We start from the raw sequence: 23,601 nt of genomic DNA on the forward strand, positions 1-23,601 counted from the left end.
TATATATATATATATATATAATGTGAATTACTACACATTTCAGACACGGTTCCAGTTTGTTCGCGAAACACATTTTTTGTGATAATTGACATGTTGGGATCAATATAGTTTTGCTGTAATTATATTTCCCCCGAAGAGGCGTCTACAAAGTTGCGCGCGCAGACGCCGTCTATCTACGTCACTCCCGGGAAAGCCTGCGAAAAAGAAGCGCGAGATAGAAACTTGAGCGCGGAGATTTCAGCGCTGGTCTGCAAAGCTTTTATGGCCGTTTCAAAAAGCAATCATACCGTTGTGAAATTAGACGTCCTCTACATTACAAATGGTCGCATCGTAGTGCCTATTGCGCGCACTGCATCGTGAAGACTCATTTTAAGTGGAGAATTTGGGCAAAGTCAGCTGCTGGGAAATGTCTTGGTGGGCGCGCGGGTAAGTAGAGAATGCATGAACTAGCTAACCTGGATTGCCTTTGCAATTCTAAACAAATACGTGGTATAACTCATTTATTTTATGACCTGACACGATGACTTTTGAAACTATCTATCCATGCATAATGTGTCGAAGCGCACCTAATTAATTAAAATAGGATTACTAGCCAGCAAGCTATATCTGCTAGGAATAATTCCAGCTAGGTTGTCTTGGTTAGTGAAATACATATACGTATGTCTTTGTGTCTTGCCATAACTGTGTACACTGGTCTCTAAAATGTTTAGTTTATTTTTTGCAGTTCTCCAGTATAATTGCAGCGTTTCTTGAAATTGTGATAACAATCGTCGTTGCTCACGTACTTGGCCAGATAGCATATTAACTAACTGTAGCATACAGTTAGCAAGTTGATAACCATGTTCAACAAAAGAATAATCTGGAACGTAGCGAGCCAAATATCTTGATGGGCTGGCTAGTTCAGTTAACTATAGAAACTCCTAACAGTATTTCGTGTATAAGGCCAATATTTCTTTCTGTTAAAGCAACACCAGCGAGGCCTTGCTTAAAGAATGCACAAATAGGTGTGGTTTAAAGGAAAAGAAATACTGAATACAGGCCTTATTTCTGCGCCAAACCTGTCATTACCCAGTTTACCAAGTTTGCTGCAGCTGTGTTTTCCAAAGTCAGCGCTCACTTGTTTGGCCTTGTTAGTATTGGGCGGAGTGTGATGTAAACACCTTAAAGCCAAACTGTCCACATAATCCACACGTTGTTGTTAGCTGGTCTTCACTAGCTGGACGTGTTTCCTCTCGTCCTGTCTCCGTTTACAGGGAGGACGCAGAGTGTCAGGACACGGACTCTGACGTGGCTGACCAAAAGGACTGTGGAAAAGTCAAAGTGAAGTGGACGCAGGAAGAGGTAAATTAGTGTTGGAGAGATCCCATTATCAGTGTTTGTAGTCGTCTTCTCTTGTCATGATTTCATAACATTTGTTGTGTTATTTGAAAATGCAGCAGTTAGATGTTTTTAATTGTTTTAACAAGACTGTGTAAGGGTGTTGATTTGTAAAAATAAAATTTTTAGTTTAAGAAATGTTTGTTGTTTTCCAGGATGACAATCTGCGAACGTTGGTTGAGAACTTGGGAACAAATGACTGGAAATACATTGCAAGTTTATTGCCAGTATGTGTTGTGTATGAACATTGTGTATTTTAAGAAGCATGAGTTGGGTGTATTGAGAGATGCTGAGGCTAGAAAGTATTAAGTCTCCTAGACGTACCTTAAGTCTAAAACCAGACAAAAAAAAATCCCAGTGATGATTCACTGTACACTTTGTAATTTAGTCCAAGACTAGGATTAATCCACACCTAGAAAACCAACCATGAAGGTGCTGCTGTTGTCTATTTATTTATTTAAATTGTTTATTTATTTTTGTGTTCTTTTGCATTTGTCCTTCAATTGGGTGTTAACACAAACCTGCTGTTCATTAGAATCGCTCAGAACATCAGTGCCAGCACCGCTGGTCTAAGGTTTTGGACCCAGACCTTATCAAAGGGCCTTGGACCAAAGAGGAAGATGAAAAGGTAAGATGAGATATAATAAATATTTACATGTAATCATGCAGTATATACTGTACATGTGACGTAAAACTTAATCCAGAAATTTCAAGCATTTTTGTTTTGTAGTATAAATGCATAGCGGTGTATTTACGTCTGGTTGTGACACCCCATGATCTAGTTGAAAAAGTTATTTCTTGGATGTCAGAGTTCTAAAAGCAGAGATCCTAAAGAGGGCTGACAGTAAATCAGGTTTTGAGGCCCAGCTATGAGCAGTAATAACTAATATTGTTGGTGTATATCGGTGGTGAGATGTTGGCTGTATGCACTGGTGTGGTCTGCGTTTCTTGATGTCTGCCCTGCAGACGTAGTCTCATTGCTCCGCGCTGTGTGCTTAGGTGATCGAGTTGGTGAACAAGTACGGCAGCAAGCAGTGGGCCGTGGTGGCCAAGCACTTGAAGGGCCGTCTGGGGAAACAGTGTCGCGAGCGCTGGCATAACCATCTCAACCCGGACGTGAAAAAGAGCTCGTGGACGGCAGAGGAGGACCTTGTCATCTACAAAGCCCATCATGCACTGGGTAACCGTTGGGCTGAGATTGCCAAGCTGCTCCCTGGGAGGTGAGTGAGGGCAACACTTCCATCCAATCATCTGTTCTGGGATGTGGTATAATAATTATAATGATGTATTTTTAGTAATTCATGTTTTGGTACCAATGATTGTGAGTTTAAAAGTTGTAGGTAGTTGTGGTGGGTTTGAGCTAGTGCTTACTGTCGTGTTTTGTGCATTGTGCGATATTTTTGTCTTAGGACTGACAATGCGGTGAAAAACCACTGGAATTCCACAATCAAGCGCAAGGTGGAGATGGGTTGCTATGCTGGAGTGGACACAACCCTGCACCTGGTTTACCAGTCCGAGTATGGCGAGGCTGTTCAGCACAGCGCCGAGTCACTGGTAGCTCTCTCTGTCCATCACCCCCTCTACGATGGTGTGTAATGTGTCTGTATCCTTTAAGCTGTTGACACCGCGTGTTGACGGAGATTTGCAATCTTTGCAGGAGGACTTGTGCTCTGGTGGTGCTGATGACGGTGTCACTATAAAAATGGAGACTCAGGTTCAGTATATTCTGCTATTATCGATTATAAAAGCGGCGTGTTTAAGACGCACGTGCTACATCCAGTAAAGGACTTGTGATAGATGTTCTGTATTGTGTGTGTTCTACACTTCACTGTATTGTATGATGAACATCATGACTTCCACAACCTCCAGGAGTCTGCTGATCCAGAACCGCAGGGAGATTCTCCTCGAGCTGCCAGCACCGGGTCCCCCCAACCACCCCGCGCTCCGGCGACCCCTAGTGGAGCAGAAGGTGCAGGGGCCTCAAGTGTGCCTACATGGGTGCTGGACACCTCGGGCTTCCTCTCACCCTCAGCCGCGTCCACCGTGAAGGAGGTGATGGAGATGATGGAAGGGGTGAGTTTGTGGTGTCTGTAAGTCACTCTTTCTGAAGGGAGATCAGGGGTAGCATATGGCATTTTGCAGCTTTTAGACTTTGCGTATGTATTAGGCCTTGAACTAAGTCACAGTACTGATTCCCTGCTGAAAGTCTTGTTTTACATTAATATTAAACTTGAGCTGTTTTTGTTTCTGAAGGAAAATAAATTAAAGATGGACGCTAAACCAAAAATGGTTTAGTTTAATTTGTAAATGGAGCAGTTGCAAAAGTTAAAGGTTGGCCTCAAAAGTAGCAGATTTGCATCTGGGTCTTGTGTGAGTGTGTTCTGGCTGTGAAATAATCTAGCTGTTGCCCCCTGCAGGATCTGGAAGGTTGGTGCAGCCTGGCTGACTTTGACCTGGCGGACGAGAGTGCGAGTCCGGAGGTGCTGAAGTTCAGGCTGGAGGGAAGCGCCTTGCATGAGCTCAGTAAGGGCAGTAAAGGGGAGCTCATTCCCATCTCGCCTGGCGGGGCCACGCCGCCCTCCATCCTCACCCGTCGCACGCGCCGCCGCATCGCCCTGTCCCCTGACCCCAATGACTCCATGACCCCCAAGAGCACGCCAGTGAAGATTCTCCCCTTCTCACCCTCCCAGGTGAGGCTTTGGTGTCGTATATTGTATGATATGACAAATGTGCCAATGATTTTTATTTATTTTTATTTTTTAAATTCCCAGTTTCTAAACTTGTGGACCAAGCAAGATACGCTGGACTTGGAGAATCCCTCTCTCACATCGACCCCAGTGTGTAGCCAAAAGGCTATCGTCACCACACCGCTGCACCGGGACAAAACGCCCCTCACCCAGAAGGAGAACTCTGTGTATGTCCATTAGCCTCTGGCAGGCCTGGAGTCTAGCGCAGGGTGGTGATCTGTCTGCTCTAACACACCAGCTAAACCTGGTAACAAACTGATGAGATCACAGAATCTTACTTGGCTCTCTCTTTAAGCATCAAACTGTCAATTTTTAAAATATAGTTGAGATAAAAACTCGCTGCCTATCTTCATTGTGCACAAAACAAAAATCTTGTCTTGGAGTGTTGATTCAGCTGTGATTTGAGCCAAGAATCACCAAACTGGGCTATTCTCCATCTCTCCATCCCAAGCTACATGGCTGTCATTGAGCTTTCATAACAACTTATAAAACTGAAAAAAAATAATAATAATAATAATAATTTTCCTTGTAGGTTCATCACACCGAACCACAAGGCTCATCTAGACACCACTCCTCGCACTCCTACCCCGTTTAAAAACGCCCTGGAAAAATACGGGCCCATCCGGCCTCTGGTGAGGAAATTTCAACCTCTGGAAAATATGATCATGGTGCTAAGGGGTTTACCTGTCGCGCGTGAAGCCCAGTGTGTCCGTTGTGTCCCGCAGCCCCCAACTCCAAACCTGGAGGAGGACCTGAAGGAGGTCCTGCGTGGTGAGGAAGGGGTGGAGTTCATCGTGAGGGAAGAAAGTCCTCCTGAGCAGCGACGCAAACAGACGGTGAGTGGGAGCAACATCAGTCCTCTCGCCCAATCACCTGTCCTCTCCAGTCGCCCAGTCAGCTGCCTGCCTTTTCACACAGGAGCTCATTGAGACGTACCTCCATTCACTGTTGGGTTCTTCAGTGGCTATTCACCTTTGCACTGGACAATAAGTTATTTGTTTTTCTTGAGCCCTCCTGTAAGTAGTCGAGATGACATTAGGGCTTCATCTGCGCAGTGGCCTGGGCCTTTTTGACCATGGATTTTCTTGTCTTTGCTGACCAGCACCGGCCTCCCATGAAGAAAGTGCGCAAATCTTTGGCACTGGATGTCATGGACTGTAACGAGAGCGGCACCATCAGACGGCAGCTGCCCAGACCTGCTCCGAAACCCAGCAGGAAGGTAGGAGGACACCCATGACCTTGGTGACCCTGGGACACTGCGCTGTTCTGTGGCGAGACAGGCGTAAAACCCTTTCAGGGTTCCCGCGGGGTCTTAAAAAGTCTTAAAATGTCTGAAATTCAAAACTTTAAATTTAAGGCCTTAAAAGACTTAAAAAACAGCCAGATTTTCATCCAAGGTCTTAAATTTAATTTAGTCAGGTCTTAAAATTTTACCTTAGTTAATTTTAGAAAAGTGTAGTTTAATCGAAACGTCCGGAAGTCAGTTCTGTGTTGTCTGTGTTTGTGCGGGGCTACAGGTGTTGATACGTGTTAATTAATTAAATTACAAAACCCATAATAACCGCAGGCAGGAAACGGCCCTTGTCACGAAAAGCCTTCACGCAATTTTGTGCCTCATCCCCGCCGTCTTCGCTATCGTCAGTGCCGGGTCCCGCCGGACTCCACCGCAGTATCACTAGTGCTTCGGCTAATGATATTCGGGCTACATTAGGATAGAGTGACGGCAATGTTCCCTGGTTCGAATATCGCGAAAAAGTTTTCGTGTGGACTAAACAAATCGCATATATAGCTAGATTTGGCTTGGCAGACTTCATCAAGAGAGAGTTGATACGCTCTTACCGGGCCGTATGTGTTAATGTTCGATGAAAGCTTTAATTCAACCACAAAATCCAAACAGCTGGATATTCATGTTCGGTTCTGGAGCAATGGATATGTGCAATCGAGGTACATGGGCTCTCATTTCATGGGCCATCATTTCATGGGCCATGAAACAGCGCAGGATCTACCAAAACTTATCAAAGTAAGTGATCCTTACTTATGCTCCACAGTCTTCTTTTCAATGTGTTAACCATTTTATACAATTAGGCTACAATACAAAAACATCTCAGAACCATGTACTGTCCATGGCATTGAGTTAGAGAAATGTTTCAATGCATGCTAAATCCCAGCTAGAGGAAATAAAAATATATTTACTGTGTTAAATCATGTAAAATGTAAAAAAAAAAAAAAAAAACAACTATGCCCTGTAGATGGGTTATGTCATGTTTTGAAACATGTTCCACTGTCCCATGCTCTGTTTCATGGATTGCACATGGTTTTATTTACATTGTACTGATGTATTGCCTTTTAGTGGGCATATATACATAGGGTAAAAACAGGTAGTGTGTCCCAACGTTTTCAATGTTAACATTCAAATTCATATTCAGCATGGCTAGACAAAGTAAGTTGGTTTCATCGGGATAATAAATAGAAAAGAAGGTAGGGGGTTAAAAAAGTTTTGTGTGTTTTAAGATACAGATGGCCTGGGGAAAGAAAATTCTGAGCCTTTATTTAATTAGTTAATTTTATAATTTCATTTATTTCAGTAATTTAACCAAAATGTAACATTTTAATAAATTTTATCAGCTGCAGGGTGTGAGGATTTTGGTCAAACCATGCCTTAGACATATTGGAAGATAGGCTGAGTCTACATGTTGTTAAATGTATAATGTGTGTATGATTATTTAATTTGATGGTGTACGTCTATCTTTTTATTTCTTATTTTCCAACAAGGAGGTGGAGGCAGAAAACATGCAAGAGGACACAATTGTCACACACAGACTCATATGTGACTATGTCACAATGCATGGAGGTGTCACAGGTTCCCCTCACCAAGGAACTCTTAGCATCTGTGGGTGCAGCACGGTCAAAATACTGACTCTTTCTGGATCAGGAACGAATCAGGAAAGAAAAGGAATACCAGAGCCAGAAAAGAAAGCTGACTAAGCATTCTTTAGAGGACTTTAAGAAAAGGAAGAAAAGCTTGGAAGACGTGTCCACCTGTCTTGCTAGAGTGGCAGATTCTCTTGCAGAAGAAGCTGAGGGCAAGGCTGGATCCAAGATGGCTCAGCTCCTTTCCAAGTCAAATGCCTTGAGAAGGGCATACACAGAAAAGCTTGGCCAAGTCAAAATCCTTGAAACTGAGATTGGTACTGAAAAGGAAGAACTCAGAGATATGTAGGGTGAGGTTGTATGTAGATATGCTAGTGTTGTGTTGGTAAGGTTGCTTGGGTTGAGAATGTTACTATTTTGATTATCTGTTTTAATATTGAATTAATGTAATCCTGTAACTAAATTAATCAAAATAAAATGTTTTAAGAGTTTCTGGGATCATTGGATTGTTTGTGGTAATATGTTGTGTTGGTCTTAAATTTCACTGAGAATGGTCTTAAAAGGTCTTAAAGTCTTAAATTTAACTCACTGAAACCTGCAAGAACCCTGCCTTTTGTTTCTTCTCCCACAGGCAGACCAGTCGCTGTCGAGTGCTCTCAACTTCTCTTTCACGGTGAAGAAAGAAGAGAACCTTCTAGACCAGGGCTTCATCCTTGGACCGGTTGAAAGCAGGCAAACAACAAGAATGGCACCCAGCCCCAGTACCCCTCCCCCCACCCTTGTATGTTCTGCATCTGAAAATCTAAACATTTAAAATGCATGTTGGCTACACAAAACTGTTTGTGTGGGGTTTTTTTTTTGTTTTATTTTGTTTGTTCTGAAGTGTTATTGCTCTTATTTTCTAGATGTCGCCTGCTTGGGAGACTGTCGTGTGTGGCCGGACAAAGGACCAGCTGATCATGACTGAGAAAGCCAGGCGCTATCTCCGCTCCCTCAAATCAACCGCGCACAGCCGAGCTCTTATCCTGTCTTGAGCCTGCACTGCCCCCTCCTGGCCTCTAGGAGGATCTGCTGTTTGCATCTTCCTTCGATGTTACTAAAACACGTTGCAAGTTAATAGTGTGTTTGTGATGAGAATGATGGTGTTGAAGCAGCGTTGACACAATATGCCCTTATGACCATTATACATGGTCAGTTAGTCATGGTGCTTAGAATCTCTCAGGTTGTGGTTCCAGAAGTTTACCACAGTGTATTACCAGCTACAAGATACTGAGGCAATATATATGTAATTTATTAAATTTCCTAAATGCTTTAGGAACTTGTCCTGTTGTAAGAAAACTATACATTTATGATTGCAACACATGCATAGTTTTGTGGTGTGAGACATTGAAAATAAGTTCAGGGTTTTCTTGATCTTGTATACATTTTCTATTATTGTAATTCAGAAATAAATTTGTCTGCTAGAATCAGCAGAGTGGAAGGGGAGTTCAGACACGAGCCAGATCTCTGGCTCAGCTGGGTTCTTAAACTAATTATTGTGTCCAGTATTTTGCCATAGCATTTTTATAGACTGCTTAACTTCATATTTTCATTGTGATTTAAGCCACGCTCTGCTTTCATTACCAGAATACTAAGTACTGTATGTGATTTTGAAAATAAAATTTCATCCAAAAAGGGTTGAAAATGAGTTGCATCCATTTACCTTAAAAGAAGTAGGGAAACGACAACGATTATGCCTTACCTGGCAGGACGGTGGTCACCATGAGGCAGGTGTGTTTGCTGCTGGAGGCTAATGCACTACAGGTGAAGATGAGCATGATGGTTTGGTAGGCACACCTGGCGCTAAAGCTAGGCAGAAGCGGCTACCATTGGAACCCTTCCTGTACATGCGTCTGCTACAAGAGCTGGTTTCAGAATTTTGAGTTTATAGACCAAAGCTGTTTTACTAAACACATTTCAGGAAAATATTGTACACTACTTAAGTTTCTGGAAGAAAATAATGTTGGCAACAGGAAATATACATTATGTACGAGGCTAAGGTTTTATTAACGTTAACCATGTAGATCTGTGAGTGAAAAGCAACCGTTGCTATTTCTGCACACAGCATCGACAACAGACAAATTCACAACCGAGGGGAGTGATTCACCTCTTTCGCCACACTACAGCGCTACATTTAGACTTCATGTGTATGACGTCACAATCGTTAAACTTCATCTGATTGGACAGAACGGAAACTTTCTATTGACCAATGGGAAAAAGACACAATACCACATTAACGCCTCCCGCCATTCTAATAAAAAGGTATTTGTGCAATTTGCAGTGCCATCACAATTTATTTGTCATCTAAAACATTTTAAACATAAAAAATAAAGATAACATTTAATGGACCATTAGACGTTTGACCTGCAAACATCGCCGATAAAATATATTTATTTGCATTTCATTCATAATCAAGGTTTGGTCCACACCATATTCAATCTGTAGGGGTAATTTTACGTTTGCTATGCAGTGTGTTTAATGTAGAATATATATATGTTTCATTAGCCTATTACTTATTTACAGTAGTATTGTTCTTTTTTCAAACGCGATAGATTTCTGGTTGCTGTGTTGGTTTTACATTCATTGCGACTGTTCCAGTATGAAATAAAAATCACCCCACATGGTGGTCATCGTGGTTTCTTCTCTCTGTCCCGGAAGTCTTGCGAGCGCTTTTGGTGACGCTGCACTCGGCGACATGGCGCTGCTCCGTCAGTCATTCCGTAAGTCCGTCGAGTTATTTATTTATTTTGATATATCGCTATCTAATAATATATGAGGACGAGCACGTCTTAAGTGCTTTACATGCAGAGGTTGTGTGAAATGTTTCACGTGCTTGCGAGTGTCTGCTGAACATGTAGTTATCAGTGGCTTTTGCACAAAGCTAGCTGGGTAGCTAGCTAACGTTAGCTAGCATGTGTCTGATTCAAGGTTTTTAATTTTGGGTCTCGCGAGCACAAAATGTAAAATGAACCCGCACCGCAAACCGCTGTTTAAGTGTGGATGTCTACTCCACCACATGCCTTTTGCATCTAAGCTCTAAAGGCGACGAAGGGCAGGAATCGCTTCCTAGTTGCGTTGCTGCTCTGCTGTCATTCGATGGCTGGTTGGCGGTGCGGAGAGGCCGCTGGTCATGCAGCGTTTCTTCTCGCGTTTGTGTCTTCACAGGTTTGGTCAGCTTGGTGGCCCTCGTGCTGGCTCTCGGCGCCCACGCGCTCACCCCAGCGCATCATCTGACCCCTTCAGACCTAGTTAGACTCCAGGGTGTTTTGAGGCAACCCTACACGGACCTAAAGACTGCATATCTCTCTCTGGTGGGCCAGAGTAAACTGGGATTGTCTGTTTCTAACTCAAATGTGAGGACAAATACACTTTGCAGGGCTGTCACTCGAACCCCTTTACAGTATGTTTTTGACTTTTAACTAATTTCTGCTAATGAGTGCCATGTTCTGTATTCTTTGTTCAGGAGGCATGTGATTTTATCAAATCACACCTGGACCCTTCCAGTGTGGAGTCTCTCTTTTATGCTGCAGAGGCCAGTCAGACTATTTCTTCATGTGAGGTATGACCTTGAACCGTCTGTTTTAGTTCATGCAGAATGCAGGCTACATAATGAACACAAGCCGCAAGCAGAATTCTTTGCAGCGCATTTTTGGTGCTTGCTGCCTTGTGTTTCCAGTCTGATGCGTTTTTCCTCTCTCCTAGATCCCCGTCTCCAACGAGACTCGGGACTTGCTCCATGCTGCGGTGAGTGAGGACTCTGCCATGTCTCAGATCCACCAGGCTGTGAGCGCGCTCAGTTCTCTCGGGCTGCCGCTGGCCTCCCAGGAGGTGGTCAGTGCTCTGAAAGTGCGCATCTCCAAAGAGGACAATGTCTTGGCGTGAGTAAAATCTCCTCTTAGCCAGAAAGAGTTTATATATAGGCAAGTGTTTAAGACCACAACCAGGATATGGTTCAGTACATACTCTGTACATTAAAATGCATTGTGTGTGTGTGTGTGCGCGCATATTCACATAGTATCACACTGGCTCTCCAGACGGCCTCCCACCTCTCTCAGCAGGCTGAACTAGGAGAGATTTTGGAGGAAATTGAGGTGAGCGTATTTGGCTAGTAGGTGGTGCTCTGTTGTTCTTTTACAGTTTGATTCCAAGCTCCTTCATATGATGCATCAAATTATTCAGCCGTGATGTTTTATCTTGCCCTTTACATTTTTACGTTTATTTGATCTTAACTCTTGTAATCCAAATGCCTTCCTAATGCAATAGATCTCAATGTAATTTATAATTTTATAATTTTCTTTATTATTTGCTTTCATGATGAAAAATGTTAGACTATATATTAGTGTAAAACGCTTGTAATTGCTCTTGCGTATGAAATATGCTCTGCTAAGGAACTCGTCTTGGCGTACATGTAAATGTTTGACTGCAGATGTGTTGTGGAACCGTTGTGTGTAGGATCTGGCAGCTCGTCTGGATGACCTGGGCGGCATGTACCTGCAGTTCGAGGAGGGCCTGGAGGCCACGGCCCTATTTGTGTCTGCAGCTTACGCGCTTTCCGACCACGTGGGCGTGGAGCCGCCACTCAAGGAGGTAGCCCTGCCCTCGCTCTACGCCGTTCTACGTCTATAAAGTAACCGGACGTAGCATAAAATCAAATCGTCGCCATATGCGACGTGGAGATGAACCTCTGTCGCCTCCCTGCCTTTCCAGGACCAGGTGATCCAGCTGCTGAACTCCATCTTCAGTAAGAAGTCATGGGACTCCCTGTCCGAGGCGTTCAGCGTTGCGAGCGCGACTGCTGCCCTCGCCGACAACCGTTTCCACAAGCCGGTGATGGTCAGTGCCGTGGGTCCAGCCACAGTGTCCCACAGCCAGCCTCTCCTGCAGGTACGCCCCACTAACTGCAGGAAACGCCTCGCAAAGGCTGCGTTACACTCGTATGCAACTACACTGTGTGTCGTGTAACAATTAATTAATACTCAGTACTTAAATAATGAAAATTAAGAGTATCCGTATTGCTGCAGCTTAAAAAAGTGTATGTATATATATATATATATATAATATATATATATATATATATATATATATATATTCTGAAGTCTCTAATGCAAACTTTCTCTTTAGATAAACTTGAATTAGTAATTGGTTACATAGTGTAATTAGTATGATTTGATTATAGTATTGAATTTGCAAGGTTCTGTGTATTCATGGCTTGTGTGTGCACGTACGTGTGCCACAGCTCCAGGTGACTGATGTCCTTTGCCGGCCTCTGATGTCTGCTAATGTCTTGGTGGAGACGGCTACATCTGTGGCCACCAAGGCCACCGTCCTGAGTCAGACACCCTTCACCCAGAGAGAGTGCGTTACCTTCATCTCTCTCACTCTTCACTCCCGACACTCTGGGAGTGTGAATGTGCATTTAGCTATGTGCTGTTGCCCTTTTGGACTGTAGATCTGTCCTTGTGGAGTTTAGAAAAAACTTGATTTGTTTTTGTTTGTCACTAGTAACCATGGCAAATGTATTATAGCATTGCTGCTGGTCAAAGGAGATTGTTTGCTTTAAGGATGTTGACACTTGTATTTTTGTTTGTTTTTTTCAGTGGAGTTTTTGAGTTGAACTTCATGGCCAGTCAGCCTGCGAGTGGTTATTATCAGTTCTCTGTGGCCATCAGCGGTGACAGCAGACTCATAGGCAACCTTGTTGAGGTAAGCGGCCGTTTTTGACAAGAAAAGGCCTTCTTGTTCTAGTCCTTAAGGTGCGTGATCGTCATAATGTGAAAGTGTGAGCTCGTCAGCTGCCATTTGAAAAGGTTGTTGCGGAAGGTCAAATAGCAGCCGTTAAGCACTGACCTGGGAGCAGAGCTGACTCATCCACTTTATGCAAATTACGCACTAGCCTTTTAAGTGCAATTATTTAGTCAACGTACCGTTAAATTATGAGGTCAAGCTGGTGTCACTTGACTCATGCAGAAAATCTTTGAGGTCAAGTGTAATCTTTTGTAGATCTGTGTTCGTGAGCTATGGGCTGTCATGTCTTTCAGAATGCTGCACAAAGCCCTTCTTCTCTGTGTTCTGTTTTGCATGATGCTTTTTCCTTATTTGAAGTGAAAATCGATTTGCGTCTAAATTGCGTACTTCTTCCATGTGTATAGCTGAAAGTGAAGGTCTCCACAAAGGTTTCCATAAACAACATGGACCTGTCTGTTGTCGACAAAGACCAAAGCATCGGCACCAAGACCACCCGGTGAGATGTGCCTCCATCATGAGGCTTGTGGACGTCACATCTCGTCCATGCTGTGGTTTGGCTTATGTATCTATTTTGAACTTTGTTTTTAGAGTGGAATATCCCACCAAGGCTAAGACATCCTTCATTGCTGATAGCCACCAGAACTTTGCAATGTCCTTCCAGCTGGTAGATGAGAGCACTGGAGTTGAGCTCACTCCTCACCAGGTGTGTGCCACACCTGGCCCGTGCCACGCCCCCTCCACCACACATGCGCGCACACACAATCACAGTTTCTGTTCTGGTGTTAACCCTGGAGTTCTTGACCTAAATGATCGCTTCATGGCCTTCTCAGACCTTTGTAAGACTCCATAACCAGAAGACCGGCCAGGAGGTGGTGTTTGTGGCTGAGCCGGACAGCAAGAACCTGTACAAGTTCGAGCTGGACACCGCTGAGAGGAAGGCAGAGTTTGACTCCATCTCAGGCACCTACGCTCTCTACCTGATGGTGGGAGACGCCACTCTGGAGAACCCAGTTCTCTGGAACATGGTACAGAAGTCTTGTGCAATTGAACAGTTTCTTTAATCACATGGCATCTGAACCGATGCATATTGTGACTTATTGCGGGAGATGTGTCTGAACGGCTCTTTTCTTCGAAGGCGGACATTGTTCTCAAGTTTCCGGATGAAGAAGCTCCATTAACCATTCAATCGAAGAACCTATGCGTTCCCAAACCTGAGATCCATGTAGGTGGACCGATCACAGTCTAACTCGCAGCTGTTTAAAATCTCGCATTTCTGTAGTGGTGGTGGAACACAAATGTTCTAAGGCATTATCTGTACACTCAAGGTGTAGTTGGTTAAGAGATTGAGATGCGTAATGTAGTAAAAGAAACATGTTTTGAAATTACCAAATACCTTTCAGCATCTGTAGTCCAAACACTAATTAGGCTGCAGTTTTAAACACTGCTGACAAGATCATCATCACTGAGCATATGTAGGCCAGCTGGCACACAGATTGAAACTCCTGAGCAGCATTAACTGAGGTGCTGCTCCGTGTCTCCAGCACCTGTTCCGTGAGCCGGAGAAGAGACCCCCCACGGTCCTGTCCAACACCTTCACTGCGCTGGTCCTCTCTCCTTTCCTCATGCTGCTCCTTCTGGTAAGAGCAGCGTCCCTGAGTTTGGAGACTCCCACATCCTCTTAAACTGTTGCACTGTACTACGGGTTATTTATCATGCTCCCTGAATGATTGATACGGTTTTGTTGTCCCATCCCCCCACCCCACCATCACAGTGGTTCAAGTTGGGTGCCAACGTTTCCAACTTCAGCCTCTCCCCCAGTTCTGTGTTCTTCCATGTTGGCCATGCAGGTGAGCAGCCTCTCGGGTCTCTGCCTGACCTACTAGGCTAAGCAACCCAGCGACAGCATGTAGATAGATGATGGCATTATAGTTATGACAATGATGATAACATAATACTAACTAATACAGGGTGGCCTGATATACCAGTGGTTACGATCCTATCTTGATGCCTTTTGTTTTTAATGCATTATGTCTCTTGAATTTTAGATATTTTGTTTGGGGGTGAAATGGTTTTTTTTTTTTTTTTTTTTTGAATGTTTGTGTGTCGTTCTCTCTGTAGCAATGCTGGGGCTAATGTACGTGTATTGGACACAGCTCAACATGTTCCAGACCCTTAAATACTTGGCCATCATTGGCAGCCTCACCTTCCTGGCCGGGAACCGCATGCTGGCCCAGAAAGCAGTCAAAAGGTACCGTACCTCTACATTCATTTCAGTGCTACAATAAGACTGATGGCACTTGTGAAGGAGAACCTACCCTTTTAATGACATTCCCCATTTACCAACATTGTTATTAAGCTTGATCATTAAAATAATAAGCAAGCCGATCCTAGATCAGGTTGGGAAATATCCAACAGGCCTCAGGGAACTTGACCACTGGCATGCTATAGTGAGTTTTGCTGCATAGCACCCTCCTGTAGCCATCTTTTTGTTGTGTAGGGTCCTCAGAAACTTCCACCATGGGATGTAGGGATGTATGTACACTGTAGTTTTAAAAAACCACACAGTCATGGCCAAAAGTTTTGAGAATGACACCAATATTATATTTTCACATGATCTGCTGCCCTCTGGTTTTTATGTGTTATGTTTTTTATCACATACAGAAATATAATTGCAATCATATGAGTAACACAAGCTTTTATTGACCGTTAGAATGAGTTAATGCAGCTAGTCAATATTTGCAGTGTTGACCCTTCTTCAGGACCTCTGCAATTCTCCGTGACATGCTCTCAATCCTGACTGATAGCAGTCCATTCTTGCACAATTAATGCTTGCATTTTGTCAACGTGTAGGTTTTTGTTTGTTTGTCTCTTGATTGTCCACAAGTTCTCGATGGGATTAAGATCTGAGGAGTTTCCAGGCCATGGACCCAAAATCTGTTTTGTTCCCCGAGCCATTTAGTCATCACCTTTGCTTTATGGCAAGGTGCTCCATCATGCTGGTAAAGGCATTGTTGATCACCAAACTGCTCTTGGATGGTTGGGAGAAGTTGCTCTCAGGACATTCTGGTACCATTCTTTATTCATGGCTGTGTTTTTAGGCAAGACTGTGAGAGCCAATTCCCTTGGCTGAGATGTAACCCCACACATGAATGGTTTCAGGATGCTTTACAGTTGGCATGAGACAAGACTGTTGGTAACGCTCACCTCATCTTCTCCGAACAAGCTGTTTTCCAGATGTCCCAAACATTCGGAAAGGGGATTCATCAGAGAAAATGACTTTAGCCCAGTCCTCAGCTGTCCACTCCCTGTACCTTTTGCAGAATATCAGTCTGTCCCTGATGTTTTTTCTGGAGAGAAGTGGCTTCTTTGCTGCCTTCCTTGAGACCAGGCCTTGCTCCAAGAGTCTCCACCTCATAGTGCGTGCTGCCTGCTGCACACCTCACACCTGCCTGCTGCCATTCCTGAGCAAGCTCTGCACTGCTGGTAGCCCGATCCCTCAGCTGAAACACTTTTAAGAGACTGTCCTGGTGCTTGCTGGTCTTTCTTGGGCGCCTTTTTTGGCAACAATGGAACCTCTCTCCTTGAAGTTCTTGATGATGCGATAGATTGTTGACTGAGGTGCAATCTTTCTAGCTGCGATACTCTTACCTGTTTTTTTTTTTTTTTTTTTTAAACCTGTTTTTACCTGCCATTTTTGTGCAGTGCAATGATGACTGCACATGTTTTTTTTAGAGATAACCATAGTTAACAGAAGAGAAACAATGATGCCAAGCACCAGCCTCCTTTTAAAGTGTCCTGTGGTGTCATTCTTACTTAATCATGACAGATCGATCTCCAGCCCTGTCCTCATCAACACCCACACCTGTGTTAATGGAGCAATCACTGAAACTGTTAGCTGGTCCTTTTAAGGCAGGGCTGCAATGAAGTTGAAATGTGTTTTGGGGGATAAAGTTCATTTTCTTGGCAAATAATGACTTTGCAATTAATTGCTGTTAAGCTGATCACTCTATATAACATTCTGGAGTATATGCAAATTGCCATTATAAAAACTGAAGCAGTAGACTTTGTAAAAAAAAATATATATATATATATATTTGTATCATTCTCAACTTTTGGCCATGACTGCATAACAGCCGCTGTGTGAAGATTGATGGGGAAAAATTTTAACTATGTATTCGGGTTTTTTTTTTCTTTTCTCAAGTGAGCACTCTTTCTCAGGCTGAAATGTTCTCTCTCTTCCATTCTCACTGTCAGTGTTCTGTAGTGGGTCTTCGGGGCTTGGCGACTATAACTCTGCTTTCTGCCGCTCTTCTTTCCTCTTCTTTCTCCTACTCCTCCTCCTGCTGTGTCTCCAGGATCGCCGCTGAGCAGAGTAATAGATTGGCTAAGTATAGGAGTCTGCGGTGAAAGGTGTCTTTGATGGCGTCAGAGCCCAGTGTCCAAGGCTGAAGTAAGCCTTGCTGTGATGGTCTCGTCACAGTGTTGCTGCGTGACCCACACGCACGTATGCTTGTGCCCATCCCTGTGATGCGGCTGTGATGTCGCTGGTGGCATCATTGTCTGCGTGTGTCCTCAGCTATGTCATTAACGCCTTCACATTCATCCCCGACGCGTCATGTTTGCACTAAGCTGTCGCCCCTCCCATCAAGGGCCACTGACGTCGGTTTTTTTTTATTTCCATGACTGTGATTTGCAATTGGAAACTGTCTGTACTTCCTGCATGAACAGCATCTGCAAAACCCACTAGCTGCTTGGAATGAGTTCCACCTGCCGTTGTTGGATTTGTGATGCTTTTTTATCGATCACATTTTGTCCAGTGTGTCTCCGTGTCTTTGCAGATGAACCTACTGTTTTTTGCTTTAGGTTGACTCAATCTCAAAAAATAATAAGTAAATTTTTTTTTTTTCTTTTTCTTTCAGACATGAAAGAAAATGACCTGTGAACACAGCCATAAGAGGACTGGGAATTCCTTTTTGTTCATGTCTTTATTTAAGTAAAGAAGTTTGGGAAGTGGAGCAGATGGCTGACGGGACTCACCGACACGGCCACGCTGCCTCGTGCCAACTCCCTTTAGAGAGACTTCCAAAAACAAAAAAAAGGCAGAACTTGACAAATATGAAAACAAGAATGCCGGGGTTTTTTTCTTTTTTTTTTTTTTTCCAAGGGGGATAATTGAATGCACTGTAACATTGGGGATGTTTGATTTGTTCAGGTGTGTAATGCCAGTGGTATTGTAAACTCTTGTCTTTCGTCCTTCTACCTGCTGTTTCTTAATTCTTCTTTATCAAGGGTTTCAAGTTCAGTTTTTTTTCTTTTTAAAACAGAAAACTGTTTCAAACATTTGGCATTGTGCCCCCGCAACCCACCCACTTTCTTAGTAATGTTTAATAGATATACACGAGGAGTTTGTTGTCTTGCTCTTATTGTGCATTTTACAACTTGTACCACACTGAAAACTCGGCTCTGCAAACAATGGTTTTGTAATGAAAACAAATAAAATCAAAAACACACTTCTGTCAGGATTTCTGTCCCTCCCACCTCAACTTGTCTGATAAATGTGTGTGATGTTTCGGTCTATGACAATGTGATCTTACAAGAGAACTTGCATAATTAACTTTTTGTTTTTCGCTTTTCATGATTTCATTTTATGACCACAGGCGCTCAAAAAAAAAAAACAATGAAATGTGCTTATGTGCTGCAATAAGCATATTTTACACTTAATGGATGTTTAACAGTACATTGGTTGTTGAGGCCGACTTAAGACTGGTTCTCGTCCATCCACAGATGAAATGGCTGCACTGAGACCTGAAAGATCGAGGGGGGGGGGGAGATTTCTTTTTAGGCAAGGCAACAGATACCTGGATGAAGATGAAAGAAGTTAGCAGTGTAGTGAGGAGGTACCTATGGCTTGGAAGTTATTCGTTGCTTTCTGAAACTTTGTTCCCTCTCTATGGCTGCCAGGTCCTGTTTGTAGGTGTCCTCGAAAATGCCCAAATGCCGCTTTATATAGGTGTCAGACTCTGGCCTGTTACTTGGCAAAAACAGTTTGTTTTTAGAGTGAAGCATCCCCCCCACAAGGCTGTGGAAACACACACTAGAGCTCACTAACAATACTTACTCAAGTCTTTTGCCCATGATCGTTTGGAGAAATTTTCTAGCAGAAATTTGTCCAAGAACCTTTCGGTAGCTGTTGGTGAAGATGGCATCAGCATGTCTCCCTGACCTAAGCATGCAATAGTTATTACATTCACAGTATGAATGAGTTATTCGTTTAATTTGGGTGAACACGGTTAATTATAAAAATTGCATTGGAAAACTCACCTAAACTCTACATTTTTACTCTGGGCAGAGCTGTAGTCTGTGGGCAGCTGCAATGGGTCCTCCAGAGAGGAGCTCATCAGAATAGCTGTTGCTTGCTGTCCAAATCTACAGTTCAACACAATTGAATGTCGAAATTAAAATACCATCCCAAACAGCTCACTCAGAGCAGATTTATGTAATTATATATTGAAAAGAATAGATCAAACACTGTTCTAAGACATGAAAAAACGTGAATACTTTTTGTGTTATTCCCTTAAGTCTTTTCTCTGTTAAGTTCTAATGCTATGCGGTTTTTGTTTTGCATTGTTAAAAAAAAACCTTCTTACCAGTATAGGCGAAGTGAGAAGATGCCTTACAGCATTACTTTATCTTTTGATATAATTGTCTAACATCATTATACAAGTTTTTAGAAATACCCTCTTAACGTTTTCTGTTGACCAATCACAAAGTAAGCCCGAGTGAAAAACCTCAATCGGAAAATAAAAATGCAACAAAAGCACTCTGCAAGTGTTCATCACGTTAAAAAAATTATTCCGACTGCCTACCACTAGTTAACAAAAGATACGCGTGTCCTGTCAAGTAGAGTGACCTGCGAGGCCAGCCGGCCGCCGCATTCAGAGTCGGCACGACGGAGCTCCTCTCACTGAGAGGAAGTCTTTGTCCGCACTTTCTACCTAATTCCCACCCCATTGTGAAGGGTTTTGGAGATGTACGGGGGAACAATGTGGGTGGGCGCTGTGCAAAATGAATCACAGAGCAGTAATTAGCTGCTTTTCAGCTAGGAATGACAACCAAAGTTCAAGATATGGCACAACGCGCGTGTACATATACTAGTGCAGGATGAACCCTGCCCGTGGTTGAGCAGACATTCGGCTGGAGTGTTTGTTGGTGGAGCAGCTATTAGTGAGGCGTGATCTGCTGCTAACTACACACCTATGCGTGTAATGTCTGTGCTGGATAGGCGCTGTCATTTTAGAGTCTTTGTTCAGAGTTGAGTTCACTCCATTACATATTTAATTCACTTGATTTTTTTTAAGACTGTGAGATTTTCTTTGAGCTTCTCCAATCAGTATAAACTATTATCCTAAAATGTCTTAAATGTAGCTCTTCAGAGAATTGTATATACACCCCTACAAAAAGCTAACAAAAAAATTATGAGATAAGTCAATCAGAAATTAAGATTCATAATTTACTTAGAAATATGATAACTATAAAAACATTCATATTTCCCACATTTTTTATTCTTAAATTTCATGTAATTTGTTTAAAATAGCAATCCAGATTTGGTGAATGAATTTACATAAATCAACATTTCATCTTCCAATTAAAACAAATTTTGTTTTTGAACATGCCAGTATTAGCATTCTTAAAATTTTACAGCAAATCTTCATTGCATATTTTATGTGAAATACTGGTTGTGTGTGACTTACTGTAGTGCTGGGTAGAGTGGAGTACATGGAACAGGTATCAACAAGCTACAGAGTGCCAACACTACAACTCTCCCCATCCTTGTTCTGGAAACAGGACCTGTAAGAAACCACAGTTGAAATTGCACCTCAGAAATCGCTGAACCAACAGTTCACCTCTTTTCAATGCTGCTGCATAACAAAATCTTCTAGCTGTACTGGCTGGTTTTGTTCTTATTACAATGATGTAACTGTGCATTTTTAGTTTTTTTATATACAGTTATATATAATAATAGCATTTCCAGATAAAAAATCTAGCTCATTAGAATACTTGGAATCTGGGATTTGATCAAAATTCATGCTCTTTCAAAATATGTCATGAACACAAGAACAACAAAAAAATGACAGAATACAATACAATGGTTACACACACATGCAAAATAATAGAAAATTAAAGAAAAAGAAAGAGAGAATGCAAGTTATGCGAAACAGCAAATGTTCCAGTTAAGACTGAGCAGTCACTTCACCTGGATAATCTCCTTTGGTGTGATTGCTTCTAGGTGCTCCCTCCCGTAGTGGTAGTTGTGAGCGATGTATGGTGCAGTGCAGATTATTCTCACTCACGGCCGACTGTCATACTCACACTCTCCCAAACAGGTGATGCTCAAGGCAGTTGGTGAGCGAGGGAGAGTCAGCAGGACTGGGCTTCAGGGTCTAAACTGCACACCAGTCCCAGACATAAAGGTCTCATAAAGACCTACAACACAGAGCACTGAGGATACCCTCATAGGCAAATTCACCTGATAGTCACTTTTTGTTCTCTCTCTCTCTCTCTCTCTCTCTCTCTCTCTCTCTCTCTCTCTCTCTCTCTCTCTCTCTCTCACACACACACACACACACACACAGTGGTGGATGAAGTACACAAATCACATACTTGAGTAAATGTACAGATACCCAAGGTAAAACATTACTCCAGTACAAGTAGAAGTTGTCCCTTTAGTCCTCTACTTGAGTAAAAGTACAAAGGTATTGGCCTTAAAATGTACTTAAGTACTGAAAGTAACGTTCCATCAGTTAGGCTCTATCAATAAGGCTTTAATATTGTGCTGTCTTTATATCATTACTCTTGCATAATCAACTAATTTATGTGGACAGGCTCGACTTTTTGTACACAAATATTTAAATATTATTAATTCTATGTTTATAGTGTTAGGGTTTTTTTATTATTAAAATGATCATAAGCAGAAAACACAAAAGGCATGTGTTTGGTAGCACTAAGTGGCTATGAAGTAACTTCTTGCAAACAAGCAATATTTTGGTTAAAGATATATTTGCAATTGCACATCCAGATATCAATCTCCTTCTATATGATGAACAAAATAAATATTTCCTGTATTTCACTTCACCATAAAAATAGGATACAGAATAATTTAGTTATTGCAGAATATTTTAGCACAGCGTTTCTCAACCAGGGTGTCGCGGTGAATTGAAGTTATTATATGATTAAAAAATCATAAAAATTTATTTCATAAGACCAGATCTCTCTAGTTTGGTGGGCGTGAGCTTTTTTTCAGGCGGGGGCGATTGGAATTTGTCGCGATGGTTAGTGTAGCGGCTGTGTGTGTGTGTGTGTGTATGTGTGTGTATGTGTGTGTGAGTGTGTGTGTGTGTGTGTGTGTGTGTGTGTGTGTCTGTCAGGGTTGCCAGGTCCTACAAAAATTTCCCGCACAAAATCTGTGTAAGACCCGCCCTTCAGAAGCCTAAACTAGCCCAAAGCCCAAATTTGTTGGGGGGGGGTTGTGTGTGTGTATGGGGGGGTGGCGACGAGTGTAATCTGTCGACAGGGGGGGTGCGAGTGTAAGTAAGTTGTCAACGGGGGTGGGGGGGGGGGGGCAGTGGTTCAACCTGTTATAATATACAACCGATGGATTGGCTGAATATGCTGCGGTGTGCGGTGATTAGATTATTTAAAAATAAAGAAATAAATTAATAATAATAATAATCAAGTGTGAGAAATTCCATGTGTGGCGTGAGAGCGTGTGAAATCGCTAAAATGCGTGAGTCTCACGCTCAAAGCATGCATATAACCTGCATATGACCCTTACCAAGGTCAGCACATGATTACGCAGGTTTCCCACTGACTGTTTATGTGCTCTGTCTTAATAATCACTTTTTTTGTGTTATGTTGGCCGGGAGATGGTTGCGTGAGACACATGCATTTGACCGTTTTCACACGCTCTCACGCCACACTTCCGATATCTCACGCCGAAAAAAAAAAATCTAGTTTATTTACCTCTGATCCATATCTATGATTCGATAGATCGCGATATAACACTTACTTTGTGTCCATTTTACGTTCGCCAAAATGTCTATTGTTAGATTTCTCATTAAGGTAAATGACCAGTAGGCCTATGAAAATATCTCACCTCTACATGCTTTATTAAATTGGATGGGGAATTTTTGGAGGAAGAAATCGTATGATACTGAGGCAGGCAGAGAAGGCACTTCTCTGAGTCTTTTTTCCTCGACTACTTAAAAAAGGCCATGGATTGTGTGGCGCATTACAATCAGTAGATTCATCCGTTTTAAGTATGTATATTTTCTTTCAAACTTGTATGCCCTTGCATTACCGTTGAACTGTACGCTGATTGGTGTGCTTGCAGCTCCGTTGAACCGAATGTTGGTGCATGTGTTTTGCGCTTATTTTGTTTTGACGTTACATTGTTGAACACATGAAGCCTGATGTAAGACAGCTTTCGCCTAATGTAGTGAGGTAAAAAATAAGATATTTCACTTTCAAATGTTGTGGAGTAAAAGTAAAAGTTACAAAAAAGGGAAATACTTGAGTAAAGTAAAAAAAAAAACACAAAATATTTACTTAAGTACACTAATGATTTACATTCTATTGTTGAACACATGAAGCCTGAAGTAACGACAGCTTTCGCATAATGTAGTGAAGTAAAAAATAAGATATTTCACTTTCAAATGTAGTGGAGTAAAAGTAAAAATTACAAAAAAATGGGAATAATTGAGTAAAGTAAAAAAACACAAAATATAGTCAAAGTCAACATATGTCACAAAGCAGCGTTACAATC

General features: G+C 42.4%; 2 protein-coding genes and 1 long non-coding RNA gene across 4 annotated transcripts; all 3 read left to right on the plus strand.

The window, feature by feature from the left end:
- Positions 1-147: 147 nt before the first annotated feature.
- On the plus strand, positions 148-8,660 carry mybl2b (v-myb avian myeloblastosis viral oncogene homolog-like 2b). Its single transcript, XM_076994265.1, has 15 exons — positions 148-426; positions 1,254-1,341; positions 1,533-1,604; positions 1,913-2,005; positions 2,377-2,597; positions 2,787-2,931; positions 3,035-3,091; positions 3,247-3,450; positions 3,795-4,067; positions 4,149-4,291; positions 4,657-4,756; positions 4,850-4,960; positions 5,227-5,343; positions 7,627-7,776; positions 7,901-8,660. The coding sequence occupies exons 1-15, from the start codon at positions 407-409 to the stop codon at positions 8,027-8,029; spliced, it is 1,923 nt and encodes a 640-aa protein (XP_076850380.1). The 5' UTR covers positions 148-406; the 3' UTR covers positions 8,030-8,660.
- LOC143500229 (uncharacterized) lies at positions 5,357-7,493 on the plus strand. The gene is made up of 2 exons (XR_013126728.1): positions 5,357-6,144; positions 6,897-7,493. It is a non-coding gene; the product is annotated as an uncharacterized LOC143500229 (long non-coding RNA).
- A 568-nt stretch (positions 8,661-9,228) lies between the features above and the next one.
- rpn2 (ribophorin II) lies at positions 9,229-18,289 on the plus strand. Of its 2 annotated transcripts, XM_076994295.1 has the most exons (19): positions 9,229-9,296; positions 9,693-9,754; positions 10,200-10,387; positions 10,498-10,593; positions 10,737-10,912; positions 11,050-11,125; positions 11,487-11,621; positions 11,742-11,918; positions 12,271-12,389; positions 12,632-12,737; positions 13,184-13,275; positions 13,368-13,482; positions 13,610-13,804; positions 13,915-14,001; positions 14,321-14,416; positions 14,551-14,626; positions 14,898-15,027; positions 17,135-17,229; positions 17,699-18,289. In XM_076994295.1, exons 1-18 carry the CDS (start codon positions 9,244-9,246, stop codon positions 17,184-17,186), a joined length of 2,031 nt encoding a protein of 676 aa, XP_076850410.1. In that variant the 5' UTR covers positions 9,229-9,243; the 3' UTR covers positions 17,187-17,229; positions 17,699-18,289. The 2 variants fall into 2 exon arrangements, with proteins under 2 accessions (XP_076850410.1, XP_076850411.1); XM_076994296.1 differs by lacking the exon at positions 17,135-17,229.
- The last annotated feature ends 5,312 nt before the right edge of the window (positions 18,290-23,601 follow it).

Source organism: Brachyhypopomus gauderio, unplaced genomic scaffold (genome assembly GCF_052324685.1).
Source record: "Brachyhypopomus gauderio isolate BG-103 unplaced genomic scaffold, BGAUD_0.2 sc138, whole genome shotgun sequence".
NCBI lineage: Eukaryota > Metazoa > Chordata > Actinopteri > Gymnotiformes > Hypopomidae > Brachyhypopomus > Brachyhypopomus gauderio.